Source organism: Strongylocentrotus purpuratus, unplaced genomic scaffold (genome assembly GCF_000002235.5).
Source record: "Strongylocentrotus purpuratus isolate Spur 01 unplaced genomic scaffold, Spur_5.0 spur5_scaffold_6, whole genome shotgun sequence".
Classification (NCBI taxonomy): Eukaryota; Metazoa; Echinodermata; class Echinoidea; order Camarodonta; family Strongylocentrotidae; genus Strongylocentrotus; species Strongylocentrotus purpuratus.
In genome coordinates, this window is record NW_022145612.1 from 53,887,918 (window position 1) to 53,901,033 (window position 13,116).

Here is a 13,116-nt window from a genome sequence, read left to right on the forward strand (position 1 = left end):
ATGTACATTGATGATCAAATACATATTGAAGAGCTACAAGGAATACAACTATAGTACTGTGATGCTCTTCACAAGCTTTCCCTGATACTGTTACAGGGAAATCAGTTTTCTATATAAATAGGTCTATAACCTTTAACCTTCAACCCAATAAACCTTAAGTATCTGAATATCAGTTGTTTTACATGATGCCTTTCTGTACACACCTAAAGGTATTTTGATAACAGGATTATGATGTAAATAATGTAAATGTAGACAACACTTGGGCATAACAAAATTTAGCTCATCTCAGAGGCCAAATTACTATGATTCTGTGTAGTATTAAACCTCAAAGCAAGTTTCATGTGTCACTTTAATGGCAACAATTCACAATTGCAGTGCTCCAGTGAGACTTTTTGTAAGGTTATCCTAAAGTGGCTCCCTGTACACAACTAATGTTATGGACATGTTCAAGTGCTCAGTAGGGATAATATTTAAACTGGAGAATGAACATAGACTGATTGGTTCACCAAATCATTCATTCCTTCATAAAAGATGATCAGAGGTTCTTAACAACCAAAAAATAACTTGAGTCATCTCTTCTATACACATAAATGGAACCTAGGCGAGAGAACCACAACCCAAGCTTGTTGGCAACTAAAAAATAACCTATGCTGCTAGCCCACATTCTAAAAGAATACTGTACACGGCGATTCACAGTAATCTATCAAATGACCTCATTTAGGTTCAGGCAGAGGGGGAAAGGATACATCCAATTATGTCACATGTCTCGTATTAGTAGGGGTTAGTCAATCAAGACATAATCCCACCCATATTGGTCCCTCTTAGGAGTCCTTGACCACTTTTGATCGTTGGTCAAGACTTTGGAAACATGTATTTATACCAAATCAAGCACTTAAGTACTTTTCTTCAGATCAATCAACAATCGTTGGGTTAACCGAGCAATCATCTTTAATGACTAAGATCCTTGTTTTTGATGGTTGCTGATCATTGCAATATCCTTTCAACCTCACCAAAATATCCACAGTAAGAGCAGTAAAATTTGTTGAGATTCTCAAATCCTTGGAAAGCCTATAGCTGATGAATGTTCTCAATTCCTAATAGAACAACTTATTGTTTCCTAGAAAATAAGCTAGATTTGGAACAAGAGGGGATTTTTCTCTTCGATTGCAAATCTACAATAAAACCGCATAACACATTTCTTTACATCAAATATAGGTATACAGAACATTCTCTCTTAAATTTTGATTATCAATGTTCCAATACATTCATTGGGGGTAGGGGAAAACAGTTCCAAAACCATGCAGCAGTTGAAGCAGAAGAATCTTGTACAAAAAGTTTCATGCCCTTTTGATATACAATTTAAAGCTTTTTCTGAGCAAATTCAGCCCTTTCACCTTTTTTTCCCCTCTAAGCAGATGAAAAAAGACACAAAAATGACCAAATAAATCGCAATGTACATAGAAGGTCTGTGTCAAATGAGCAAAAGATGAAATTTCAAAAAGATGCCAAGTTGCAATGAAGCTTTATTTTGAAAAAAGGGGGAAATCCATAAAACAAAAACTTCAAGAAAGTCAAATACAACTTAGCATAAACATAATATTTGTAGGTCTGTGTCAAATAAGCAAGAGCAGAGAGTCAACAAGGAAGAAGCTCAATGATGATGAAGCTTGAATTTTATGATTTAAAAAAAAAAACCCATGAAATTAAAACATACCTGTATCCCAATAATAAGCACAATATAATAAACTGTTTATGTAGGTCTGTGTCAAATTGGCAGGAGCAGAGATTTAAGAGAAAAAGGAAGATTTGTGAAAGTTTTATTTCACAATGTAAAACATCCATGAAAAAAATTGTTTACTTAAGCAATGATGAAACATATCAGCTAGCATTTCATTAAAGGCAGAGTATGTTTTCATAATGGTATTTTCTATTATTATAGGAGTTGGGCAGGGGTCTCACTGCCTTCACTTTGCTACATACCGATTTCATGTTTGCCCTTTAAAATGGAGCGAAATAGTATGTATATACTGACCATTTGAAGGTCAATCTCTTTCTTTGCTTTTCATTAAAATCATATTCATGTTCTTTCCATTAAATATCGGTAAGTATGTTTTAATTCAACATACTGACTCAAGTTTCTTTCATTATTTTTAAGTCCAAAGGTTCCAGAACCTTAGCAAAATTACTATACCATGCCTTTAAATATCAGTACAGTCAAAACCGCCAATAAAAAGCCACTTCAGGGAAATAAATAGCAAGACTTTCATAAAACTGAAGTCAATTACTATGCATCCAAACTTGGGTTATGGGATATAACTCTGGACATTGAAAGGAAGATCAATTAAATCAGGTGACAATTATATCACGCCAGGATATTGCTTGTATTTAAACATATTTCAATACTTATTATCCATTCATATTTATCTTTTGAGGGGCCAGTGGGGAGACAAAATAAGTTGCTATATTTAATTTGTCTTTTTGTTCACATGTTTTTGGTTTGTTAATTTGTTCGTTTCTTTCTTTCTTTTTTTGAAGGGAGAAGGGGAGAAGCAATACTGCCCCATCTCCTTTCACCTAAGGTGGCTACTGCCATGACAGGTTTGACTATACATCCATGCTTTTTCTTTTCTTCTCAGCAACTAAAGATAAAGTTTAGGAAAGAGTTAGAAGCAGCGGATTGACACAAGACCTTTAACTGAACCTTCTGATCGTCCGTCAGGGTGACGATGGTGGTTGAGTTATGTTCCCATAGCATCTTCCAGAAGTCTTCCATGGTCTCTGCTGATGGGTACTGGGTCACGATGTACTCGTTCTGACGTCGGTAACCCTGGAAACATCAGGCAGTGACATAGGGTTGTCAAAATGATAGGTAATTGTTTAGCTTTCTTCAGTATAACAATATTTTTTTAAAGCACCCAACTTCCTCCAATATAACAATGAAATTGCCCAACTTTCTCCAATATAACAATGTAAAACACATGGAATATCAATAATTTTAAAAAAAGGGCTACGGTGGATGTTTTCACTTTTTCCAGATTGTATTACAAACAATGTCTAATAATAATAATGTATCTATAAAGCGCATTTTTTGTTTACGTGTTCAAATGCACTTTACAATTATATAAACAGAAGAGGTGAGTTTGTAGATTATTTTGTTGTTGCTCTAATTTCTTTTATAATTTGTCTGTAAAGCATTCAATAATAGATATCACACTGTGGGCTCATGACTCTCATTCAAGCACTTAAAATTTATAGAGCTACAGGAAATATGACTCAAGTTTGCATTGATAATCGAAGTGTTTAAAGTACAATTACAGAGCAGAAATGGAAAATAAGAGAGAAAGATAAGAGTGACGGGTAGAAGGGAAGAGAGAGAGAGAGAGAGAAAGAGAAAGAGAAAGAGAGAGAGAGAGAGGAGAAAGAGAAAGAGAGAGAGGAGAAAGAGAGAGCATGACAAGGAAGGAAGAAAGGAACCATAGTGTAAATCATACCTGTAAGAATGAAGCATTGATATAGCCATCCACACCCGGTACTCCAGAGATAGGTACTCGACTTCTCTCAACTGTGTAAAGATAACAACAAAATAATATAATAAGCATTTGTATTGCGTCACCAACCTAGGAACTCCATTCCAAGAGCTAAAAGGATGTTCGCACTTTATACAATGTTAAAGCATTTCGACGCTGTTTAGCAGACAATTTATAATACCTATACAAATTATATTACAACGACTGCCTCTTGTAATAAGTGGAGCAACACCACACATCACGGAAACACTCTCAAAGCCTCTCAAAGCCTCTCAAAGGCAAGAAAAGGAATAACCTCGGAGTCTGTGCACTTATGTGCACTTCATGAATTAACACAAAGACGCCATTTTTTCAAAACTCCACAAACAATTACATTATTAGCCAATTGTAGATTCATTCATCTCTCAAGGCACTCATAAAGTGCCCCTATACAAGGCATATGGTCACACAGTGCATCTATGTCGCAGCATTGTTTGACCTCTAAATTACACTGCCTCATGGTATGTGATCAGTGTACAGGCAGAGAAATGATTTTGATTATGTGATGTGTTATGATGTGACTTACCTGGAATAAGGTCCATGTCTCTGTTCTTGTGTTTGCTCTGTCTTGCTTTGCTGAACTCATAATCTCTGGGCTTCATTTTCATAATCAGCTGCAAATAAATTAGTGAAGTCATAGAAAGTGTTAAGTACTGGTAGCATTAAACAGTCCTGTCACAAATATCATCATTTAATAAAATGTAAAGTAAAATCAACTCTCAGATATTGCTGGGTACTGTTTCTTGTGAGGTGCACAACTGCAAAGTAAAAGTGAAGGAGAGACTTGTTATCCTACATTTCTGAGAAATACAATCTCCTTTAAAAGAATCCTTCTTAAGTTTTTTAAACATCATTATTATAAGATCGTACACAATACTTTGACTATACTTAGTAATGTTCTGTATGAAGGGAATCATGGCAAACCATAGCTTCCAACTTTCAACAGAATATTCCAGTATTCTAATCAGTACAAATCACTTTTTTGTTTGTTGTTGAAAGGACTCACCTTTTCTCAAACATACGCAATAAATAATATTAAAAAATGGATCTCTTAAAAAATCAAAAAAAAAATCAGTATTTTGCACAAAATCTTCAATATTTGCAGATGTCAGGACTACTTCTGAACTCTAGCATACATGAACTCATTGTCAAGGAAGATGAATTTCAAATAGATGAAATAACTTCCATTCTGTAATTATATGCCAAATATCAACTACATATATATCTGGAAAGTTTATAAAATTAACAAACCCTGAAACTTACATTGAACTGTTCGTCCAGAACAACTCTACCAACTTCATCAGGTAGCGTCATTCTATCCACATACTGTCTGAGCTCTGTTGATTTCACCACTGTGTTACCCGCTCTCAACCACTCCAGCAGGACATCGTGGATGAACACATATTGTTCCTGATAAAACAGAGAAGCAAAGCAGAACAATGTTCAGGATTTCATCCTAGCTACTAGGACAACAATCAGCAGGACTGCAGAATACTCCTATCATACAAGAAGCCCTCAACCTAACCTTACGGCCTAGCTCTGACCCAAATCTTAACCATGAACCTGTAGTTGTAGTGATGCATGATCAAAAATTCTGCAGTTGAGGCCAGCATTCCCTTTAATCTTATAAACGGAACCATCAGAAAGGTTTTTTTTATGTTATGGGAACCATGGAATCATTCTTTATCTCATAAACAGGAGATGGCAATTACAGGACTGGCTCTCTGGCCATGGTTTAGTTTTTAAGTTTTTTTCATGAATTTGTGAGGGCCTTTCCAAAATCATTTGAACCAAGCCTAAAGACACTTGAAAAATCTCTTATTCTATATCGACATGTACCCTTTGACAAAATATATTGCTAGAATCTGAAACCTTACTCATTCTTAGGCATAAAATAGAGGCACATGAATTGTGGTACCCAATCAAAGTTCAATGAAAAGAATTCAAATGACAAATTAACTCTTTACTGGCTTTGATTGACCGATTGATCAAACAGTGGACTTCCACAGCTGACTTTTGGCACACGTACAGTGTACATGTATATGAATAATATATTCCAAACAATGTGGTAGACCAGGGTTTTGTTCCATTGCGAATGAACAGTATTATCTGAAAGACTAATACAAAAGCTATTCCCAAAATTATCATCAGCATATAAAAAGGCCACTTTGGCGGCCCTCATGTGCACCATCTCCCTCCACATACCTCTGTCTGCACCAGGTAGTTCCTTTGGGTTCTGATTCTCTTGAGGAATCCAAACACGTTCACCTTCTCCTCAGCTTGCATCTGTTTCAGCATGGTGTCGATCACAATGTAAGTGCCTGTCCTACCTACTCCAGCACTGAAAAAGAGGATGAGAAAGGGTAACAGTCTTGTTATGATGAAATAATGCATGGTCATATGTTAATCATGTTTTATAATGACTAAAAGAATTGTAAAGAAGAAAATAATAGTAACTGGTAGTAAACAAATATCAAACAAAAGAAGGTATACTTTGAAAAAGTCTGTATACGAAATAGCTATTCATGAACACACAAACAAAGAAAATACTTATTTTACACAGCTATGTACATGAAATAGTATGTTACCATCAATCAACTTGGGAAACAGGCAACATATATTTTCTTGAGGGAAACATGGGAGATTTGTGGTAATAAAACAAAAAAGCTGGTTTAGTATCAATACTGAGTTGCTACTTTCTCTCATTAGACAGCAACTTTCATTTTGTGATACAAAAATAAACAACTTTTTTTTACTGGTTCTCTGATTTTCCTCACACTCTTTATATTTGTATCACTGATTTCCTCCTTTTACTGAATTTTTTTTTTGAAGACCAGAGCCCTGTGTCACAAACTCCATGACAAGAACAAATCACAAAGATTGATATTAGCTACAACAAATATTGCATTTGATTAGTTGTGACTAAAACTAATTAGGCCTTTGATTAGGCAACTAGATATTGGCATTTTTATAAATTCCTGGATTGTATTAGATTATAGAATTATGTCAGTTATTGAAATTGGGCCCAGCTAGTGTGTTTTTAATGCCTACCTGCAATGGACAATGATTGGGCCGGCATCTGTAGGGTTAGCAGCCGATGAGCGCTGGATGAAGGACAGCACAGGGAGTGTGTAGGGTGGGACACCATGATCAGGCCAGTCTGTGTAATGGAAGTGGTACACCCTTCTCTCAGGTACCTTACCATGCTGGGGAGTGAACACATTGAACGGAGAGAGGGTAAGAATGGTGTACTATATGTTTTTATCACATAATATGAACATCAATTATTCATTATTGGAACACATACATGTACAGAAAGGCTTAGAGGAAGAGGATATACAGTATACACTTACTTCTTAATAATACATCTCACAATGGTTAATATCAGTATCAATTATCTACAATCTATCATTTACTGAATACATGTATCAAGCATGTAATAACGTAAAAATGATGATGACCACAGTTTGGAGATGATGCCTAACATATAACACAAATTGAGATTCATTGCACATGTAATATAATTCAATTACAATTTACCATTATTCAAAACTGTGATGTGAGATACTGTATGGACAGAACTATTAAACACTTTTGTATGGTAATTAACAATGTAATTAGTAATCTATCAAAACAAATCATTGACACTATGAAGTATGAAACCACATCAATATCACATGACTATGATAAATGATAGGCCTATAAGGAGAGAAAGTGAGAGAAAGAGAGAGAGAGAGAGAGGGGGGAGAGAGAGAGAGAGAGAGAGAGAGAGAGAGAGAGTGAGAGAGAGGGAGAGATAGAGAGGGAGAGATAGGTAGGGAGAGAGAGAGAGAGAGAGAGAGAGATAGGTGGGAGGTGGCAGGGAGAGGAAGAGAGGTAAAAATACAGTGATGATCAAAGTGGAATAGGAGCATGTTGAATGAGGCAGCAATATAAATAGAAATTACATGAAGAACTCCACTAAGCTCAATGGATAAATATCTTGAATACATATACTACATAATCAAGTGGATTACATTTTAAAAATCATAAACAAAGAATGTAAACAATTCATAACTTTAATAGTGTAAATACGAAATATAAAGTTAAGCGAATCTAAATCAAATATTGGAAAACTTGAGATATTCAGGATAGCAAAATACCATATCAAACACATCCGAACCAAGAACAATAAAAACACCACTGCACTTGCTTCTCTGCACACAAACAGCCAAAGATCATGCATTTAAAAAAAATTCTACTGCAATATTTTATTTACTTTTGACAAAAAAACAATTATACGGGAGGTTATTAATATGTATTATAAAGATTGCCTTTCAATTTGAGGACAAAGCGCTCCATTTCCCCTTGAACAACAAGTAAATTAACATGAATAAATTTTATTATCAAAATTGGCTACCCGGTATATGAAGGGGTCCCACATTACCAATACTACATACAAATAGACAGTCTGTAAAATGTCTTAAATAACCATGCTACATGTAAATAGCCAGTCCCACAAGCTCACAAGGTTTGATACAGTACCAATAAGAAAACAACATGCATACTTTACCACATGTACATATTCATGTTGGGAATAGAGGGAAATCACAATTCAGGATACACATTTTAAAGGGGAAGGTTCAAAAGGGTTTGAAGATCAGTGATAGTAGGAAGCGAACTGTGTAATCTATATCTACATTATTGTCATCTCTCTTTCAACAACAAAAAATTTAAAAAATCAAATTAAAAAAAAATATTATCTGGTAATATATTTTCATTGCAGAAGTTGCTAACCCCCCTTTAAGCTACACATGTTCAGTTTTTATGCTTTTAGTAACTAGGATGAAAAACAAATCAAATGCCTTTTCTTCAAAATATGTATTTGCAAACATATTTAAAATTGAGGTTAGATTTATGCGAACATGTGAATTAATTGTAAAATCAAATGATATAAACAAAAATATGATTAAAAAAAATAAAAGGCCTAAATGAAGATTTTTTTGTTGAAATGATAATAAAATGAGAAAGCATCAGTTGACATTATGATGTGTACACTAATGCCCTTAACTATGTTTAGAAAAGAAAGGGTGTATACACAATAGAACAATGAAAAGAAAAATGATAATACAAATAAATTGGGTAGAAAGGGGCGAAATATAATACGCAGCAAAATATAAAATGAAAGAAAGATGAATATATATAAATGTGTGTGCAAACAAAGAAAATGTGAGGATAAAACACAAGAACCTGAAACCTACTGCATAATTTTCTGGAGTCTTCATAATTTAACGGAGAAGACGAGAGCAATTAAAAGAAAAAAGGGAAAGATAAAGAGGACATGTTAATTAGAGATGACAAGAGAAGGAAACTATATCAAAATCATTTGAATATGGAAATAATTCCTGATGAGTGGGAAGAGGCCACAAGAATGGAATTTTTGGAGGAACAGTGAAACCTGCTTTAGTGATCGTCTGTATATAAAGACCACCTGTCTACAAAGACCACTTTTTCCCCTTGATGATCTTTACTAATATTAAGACCACCTGCCTATAGAGACTATTTTTCTTGTCACCCTTGAGTGGTCTTTATATACAGGTTTAACTGGAGCAACCTTTGTAAAGATCATTAATTTCTGCATAATCCTAGAGAGATCTTAGAAAAATGTTTTGTACACAAAAAATATCATGATGGTAAGCAAAATAGAAATAAAAGGCAAAGAATTTCAAGATATTTCAGCCTTAGTCACACCCGCCATAACTGAAGTTTGTGTAGATGTCTATCTATTTAACACTTTATAATTAGATTAGCATGTATTATATACCTACTAATCTAATTATAAAGTAAGTGAAGGTCTGGTACTAATCACTTTTCTCAAACTAGTAAGAATATTAATCATGTAAAGGAAAGTTTTTTTTTTTTTTTTGGTTTGTGATTTCTATATATCGAAGAAATATCTTGTAAGGACTTCTGCATGTATTACATTTATTTCTTAAGCATCTTAGATGAGAAACTACACTGCAGTAGTAAGGAATACGACAGAAGCTATAAAGTGTAAGAAAGGTTTATAGTAATCTATTCAAAGGAGACTATTTCTTTCATTCTTCCGTGGCTTTCTCACATGCCTCATCATTGACAAAGTTGTTAATTGCATTCTAGGAAACACTTATCATTTAACTCAGAGATAGATTACATACAATACTTTCTCTTTCTAAGATATCATAACAGAACAATTAAATATTAATATAAATGTTGATAATTGACTTTGGATTAGCTCTCTATTAATCATCTATCAAGAGTAGATATCATTAATCTACAATGAGTTCACTGGGACATATTATTTGGCAAGAAATTAGCCAATAAGCTTTAATCTTTACTCGCCTATCCCACCCCACACCCCCACAAAAAAGTCAAAATTTAAAACCGACTATGATAATAGCGGAAAGCTTCTAGACATGTACTATATATCCCTTCTTTATTATCTAATCAGCATAATAACATAATAGCTGGATTAAACTGTCATTGTGCAAATCGTGTGAGTAACGCACCAAAAAGAAGGGCCTCTTAAATCGAAGCAACTGGATCACAGTAGTTGATTTTAAGTCCTCATTGAACAAGCATGTACTGCCCACACTGATTAATAGGGAGGCCTCTGTTTCAAACAATTGTTTATGAATCAAATATCTAAATGTGTAATACATGATACATTTGTTTAATTGTTGATCCAACATTGGCATTAAAGAGATCCATAAATGAAGACTTCAGACAATCAACAGAAAGCATTGTAGAGTTAGAAAGAATTAATTCAGCCAAACTCCAATGAATCAATCTATTGCCGGCAGAGATTATTCTTGCGATCATCATGTACAAGATTTGTAAGACTGAAATGCCTGTTCATTAGACAATCAGAAGCAGTTACAGATAATCTGTTATTAGTATTAAGCATTCTTAACACTCACAATTATAAATCTAGTTTTCCATATCATCCTAATATGCAAGTATAAATTTTGTGATCGATTGTGTCATGATTAATTTTGATTTGGGTTTGATTTGATTTTGATTCTTACCTTTTTGTGCCGGTGCTTGAGAAGGAATGTTCTAAGTGTGTAGCTGGCAAACTTCTCCTTTAATTCTAGAGTGACTTCTAACTCATTGTACCTCTCTGGAGTCCCCTTAGCGGGCCAGTAACGATCACATTTCCTCTGCAAAATGAAAAATTAAAGAGGAAATGGGAATAATTGACCCAATATTGTGTAGACAATGATACACATAAATATGATTAGTTGTGCATGATCATCATTACTACTGGTTTAAATGTCAAAGTTAGAGTATCTTTTCTGGACCTCTCCTTATTTCTGAATTGTAAATGTCAGATTTGTTCCCTGTTTTTAGGAAGCTATAGGTATTACAAAGCCATGTTGCCACTTCTTTTAATGGTTTCATCCTTGATCTGTATCATATTATTACAAGTTATGATTTTAAAAAAGGCTTTCAATGATCTAAGCTTGAATCTCAATTCTCTGATCTATTGTACAATTCAGAAAAACTAAACATTTCATATTCTACTAATTCAGTTAAAACCTTATGATGGCAAATAGAAAACTTAGACCTCACTCTAAGCTCAATTTCGACAACCATTGAATTTTTATTACAAAGAAGGCAAATGAGAGCAGACACGATATTGCTTTTTCAAACATTTCCCACCCCCTTTTTTATATGAAATTCAAAAAATCTTTGTATTCTATTAATTGCTTGTAAATTTTACCAAAGATATCCTGAAAACAGCAATTATAAAGTCTTCTATACCAAATAAATATACACAAAGTCCTCCTAAACTACTCAATACAATGATACTGGAGTCCATAATTTGCTGCACATAGAATTTGCAAACTGCATTGAAGCTCCCTAAATACTACACCCATGTAAACGGAGTGGCTTTTACATAGGAGTGTGCCAAATCCAAAATTAGGTCGCTGTGCAATACACGATGTTGACATACCCTTCCTCTTTCCTCTAGCTTTGTAATCATAACAATGACCACTGATTTCTGCTCCCATACCAGGCGCCAAAAGTCATCAAATGTAGTCTTCAGTGCACCTACGATAGTGGAAAAGTTAGCAATTTTGTTTGTAAGTACAAAAAGAATATATTCATACACTCACATATATGTCCATTCTAAATAACAAATATATAATCATGAAAAGTAAAAGTCTCATGTGAATAACATGGAGGAGTTCTGTACATTTGTAGGTTTCTTTTTTTTTCTTTCATTCTTTCTAAAGTGAATAATAACTTTTTGGTCTCTATCTCTGAATTGTAAGATCTCTAACACTGAATTGCAAATGAAATCTGAAATATTGATTGACTATATCATGTCATTACATCAAGCAAAATGTGAACGAAATATTGCATATAACGCAAAGTCTGCATTTGGTGATGTAATATCACATTTAATATAAAGTACTTTGACACAAAAAGACATGTTTTAAAAAATAATGGATATTCTTATGAAGTGTACTACACAGAGTACCATATAACACACACCTTGGGTAGCAATGTAGGCCTTTTGTCTGTTGAAGCCCTGCAAACAAGAATGAGAATAAGAATCATGATTAGTTAAAGTCCACTCAAAAGCCTTGCCTACAATCTATCAATTGATATGGTTTACTATGAGTAGCAGCCAGGACTGGGTATAATAAATATATATATGAGCACTATAATTGTTATTATCCATACCTTTTCTCTAGTGGGAGATCATTCTTTGAAAATATGTATATGTTTCAAGAAAGTACTTCGCAATATCGGGAAAATATCACAGTCCTTTTAATTCTGGCTCATTATATTCAAAGTCCCAAGTTGGACAATGGTTATGAATCTTCATGGGATAAGATTTCCTAAGACAACATCCTGCCGTAACTCTTAGTGTTTGAGATCACGTTTAAGATCGTATGTACACTCTGTATATGAATGGTTGAATGATATTCTATTTTCCCATCCTGCACGTACCCTAGCTGGCCTAGATTTGCAATAGGATAGGAGTCGGTAAGTCAGACAGAGTTGACTGATCACAGTCACTCCACCCAGTAATCGTGTCAAGGAAAGTAGCCCATTTCTACCCTAAATATAACAAACGGATTACATTACAGGCAGACACTCAGTCCACACAGGACCATCATAGTTTTAGAACTAAGAAAGTGAAACCTCCGAGTTATAAAAAATGATCCACTAATCAGGACGAGGGTTCACATAATCCAAAAACGACTATTCAAAGTTTTAATTAAACTTTAAGCCAAGTGAGCAGTCATTTCAATTACAAGCCGGCATAATCTTGAAGCTGATTGTGTCTGTACAGCACATAACCTTAAGATCACTTGTGGTTAATAACTTCAAGTAAACTTAAACTTTTGTGACCATGAGTACGTCCACACAGTCCTAATTAGAAGGTATTGTTTAAAGTTTAAAACCACCAACCTAAACTTAAAGTTAACTGACTGTCGTGTGAACCTGACTATACATGTATTACATTCCCCTCAACACTTTGCCTTAATACAGGAAGACCGCAAAAAAGAGC

At 34.3% G+C, this 13,116-nt stretch overlaps 1 protein-coding gene across 4 annotated transcripts in view; it reads right to left on the reverse strand.

The window, feature by feature from the left end:
• Positions 1 to 13,116, reverse strand: part of LOC579761 (tyrosine-protein phosphatase 99A) — an 81,926-nt gene that overhangs the window by 7,562 nt on the left and 61,248 nt on the right. For 3 of the 4 annotated variants that reach the window (XM_030972531.1, XM_030972529.1, XM_030972528.1), the window contains 10 exons: positions 12,090 to 12,126; positions 11,545 to 11,642; positions 10,613 to 10,747; positions 8,807 to 8,824; positions 6,618 to 6,772; positions 5,772 to 5,907; positions 4,830 to 4,976; positions 4,093 to 4,180; positions 3,492 to 3,562; positions 2,690 to 2,827 (listed from right to left, as the gene is read on the reverse strand). In XM_030972531.1, coding sequence (XP_030828391.1) covers positions 2,690 to 2,827; positions 3,492 to 3,562; positions 4,093 to 4,180; positions 4,830 to 4,976; positions 5,772 to 5,907; positions 6,618 to 6,772; positions 8,807 to 8,824; positions 10,613 to 10,747; positions 11,545 to 11,642; positions 12,090 to 12,126 — 1,023 coding nt within the window. The remainder of the gene's footprint in view (positions 1 to 2,689; positions 2,828 to 3,491; positions 3,563 to 4,092; positions 4,181 to 4,829; positions 4,977 to 5,771; positions 5,908 to 6,617; positions 6,773 to 8,806; positions 8,825 to 10,612; positions 10,748 to 11,544; positions 11,643 to 12,089; positions 12,127 to 13,116) is intronic. The other variant, XM_030972530.1, reaches the window with a different exon arrangement.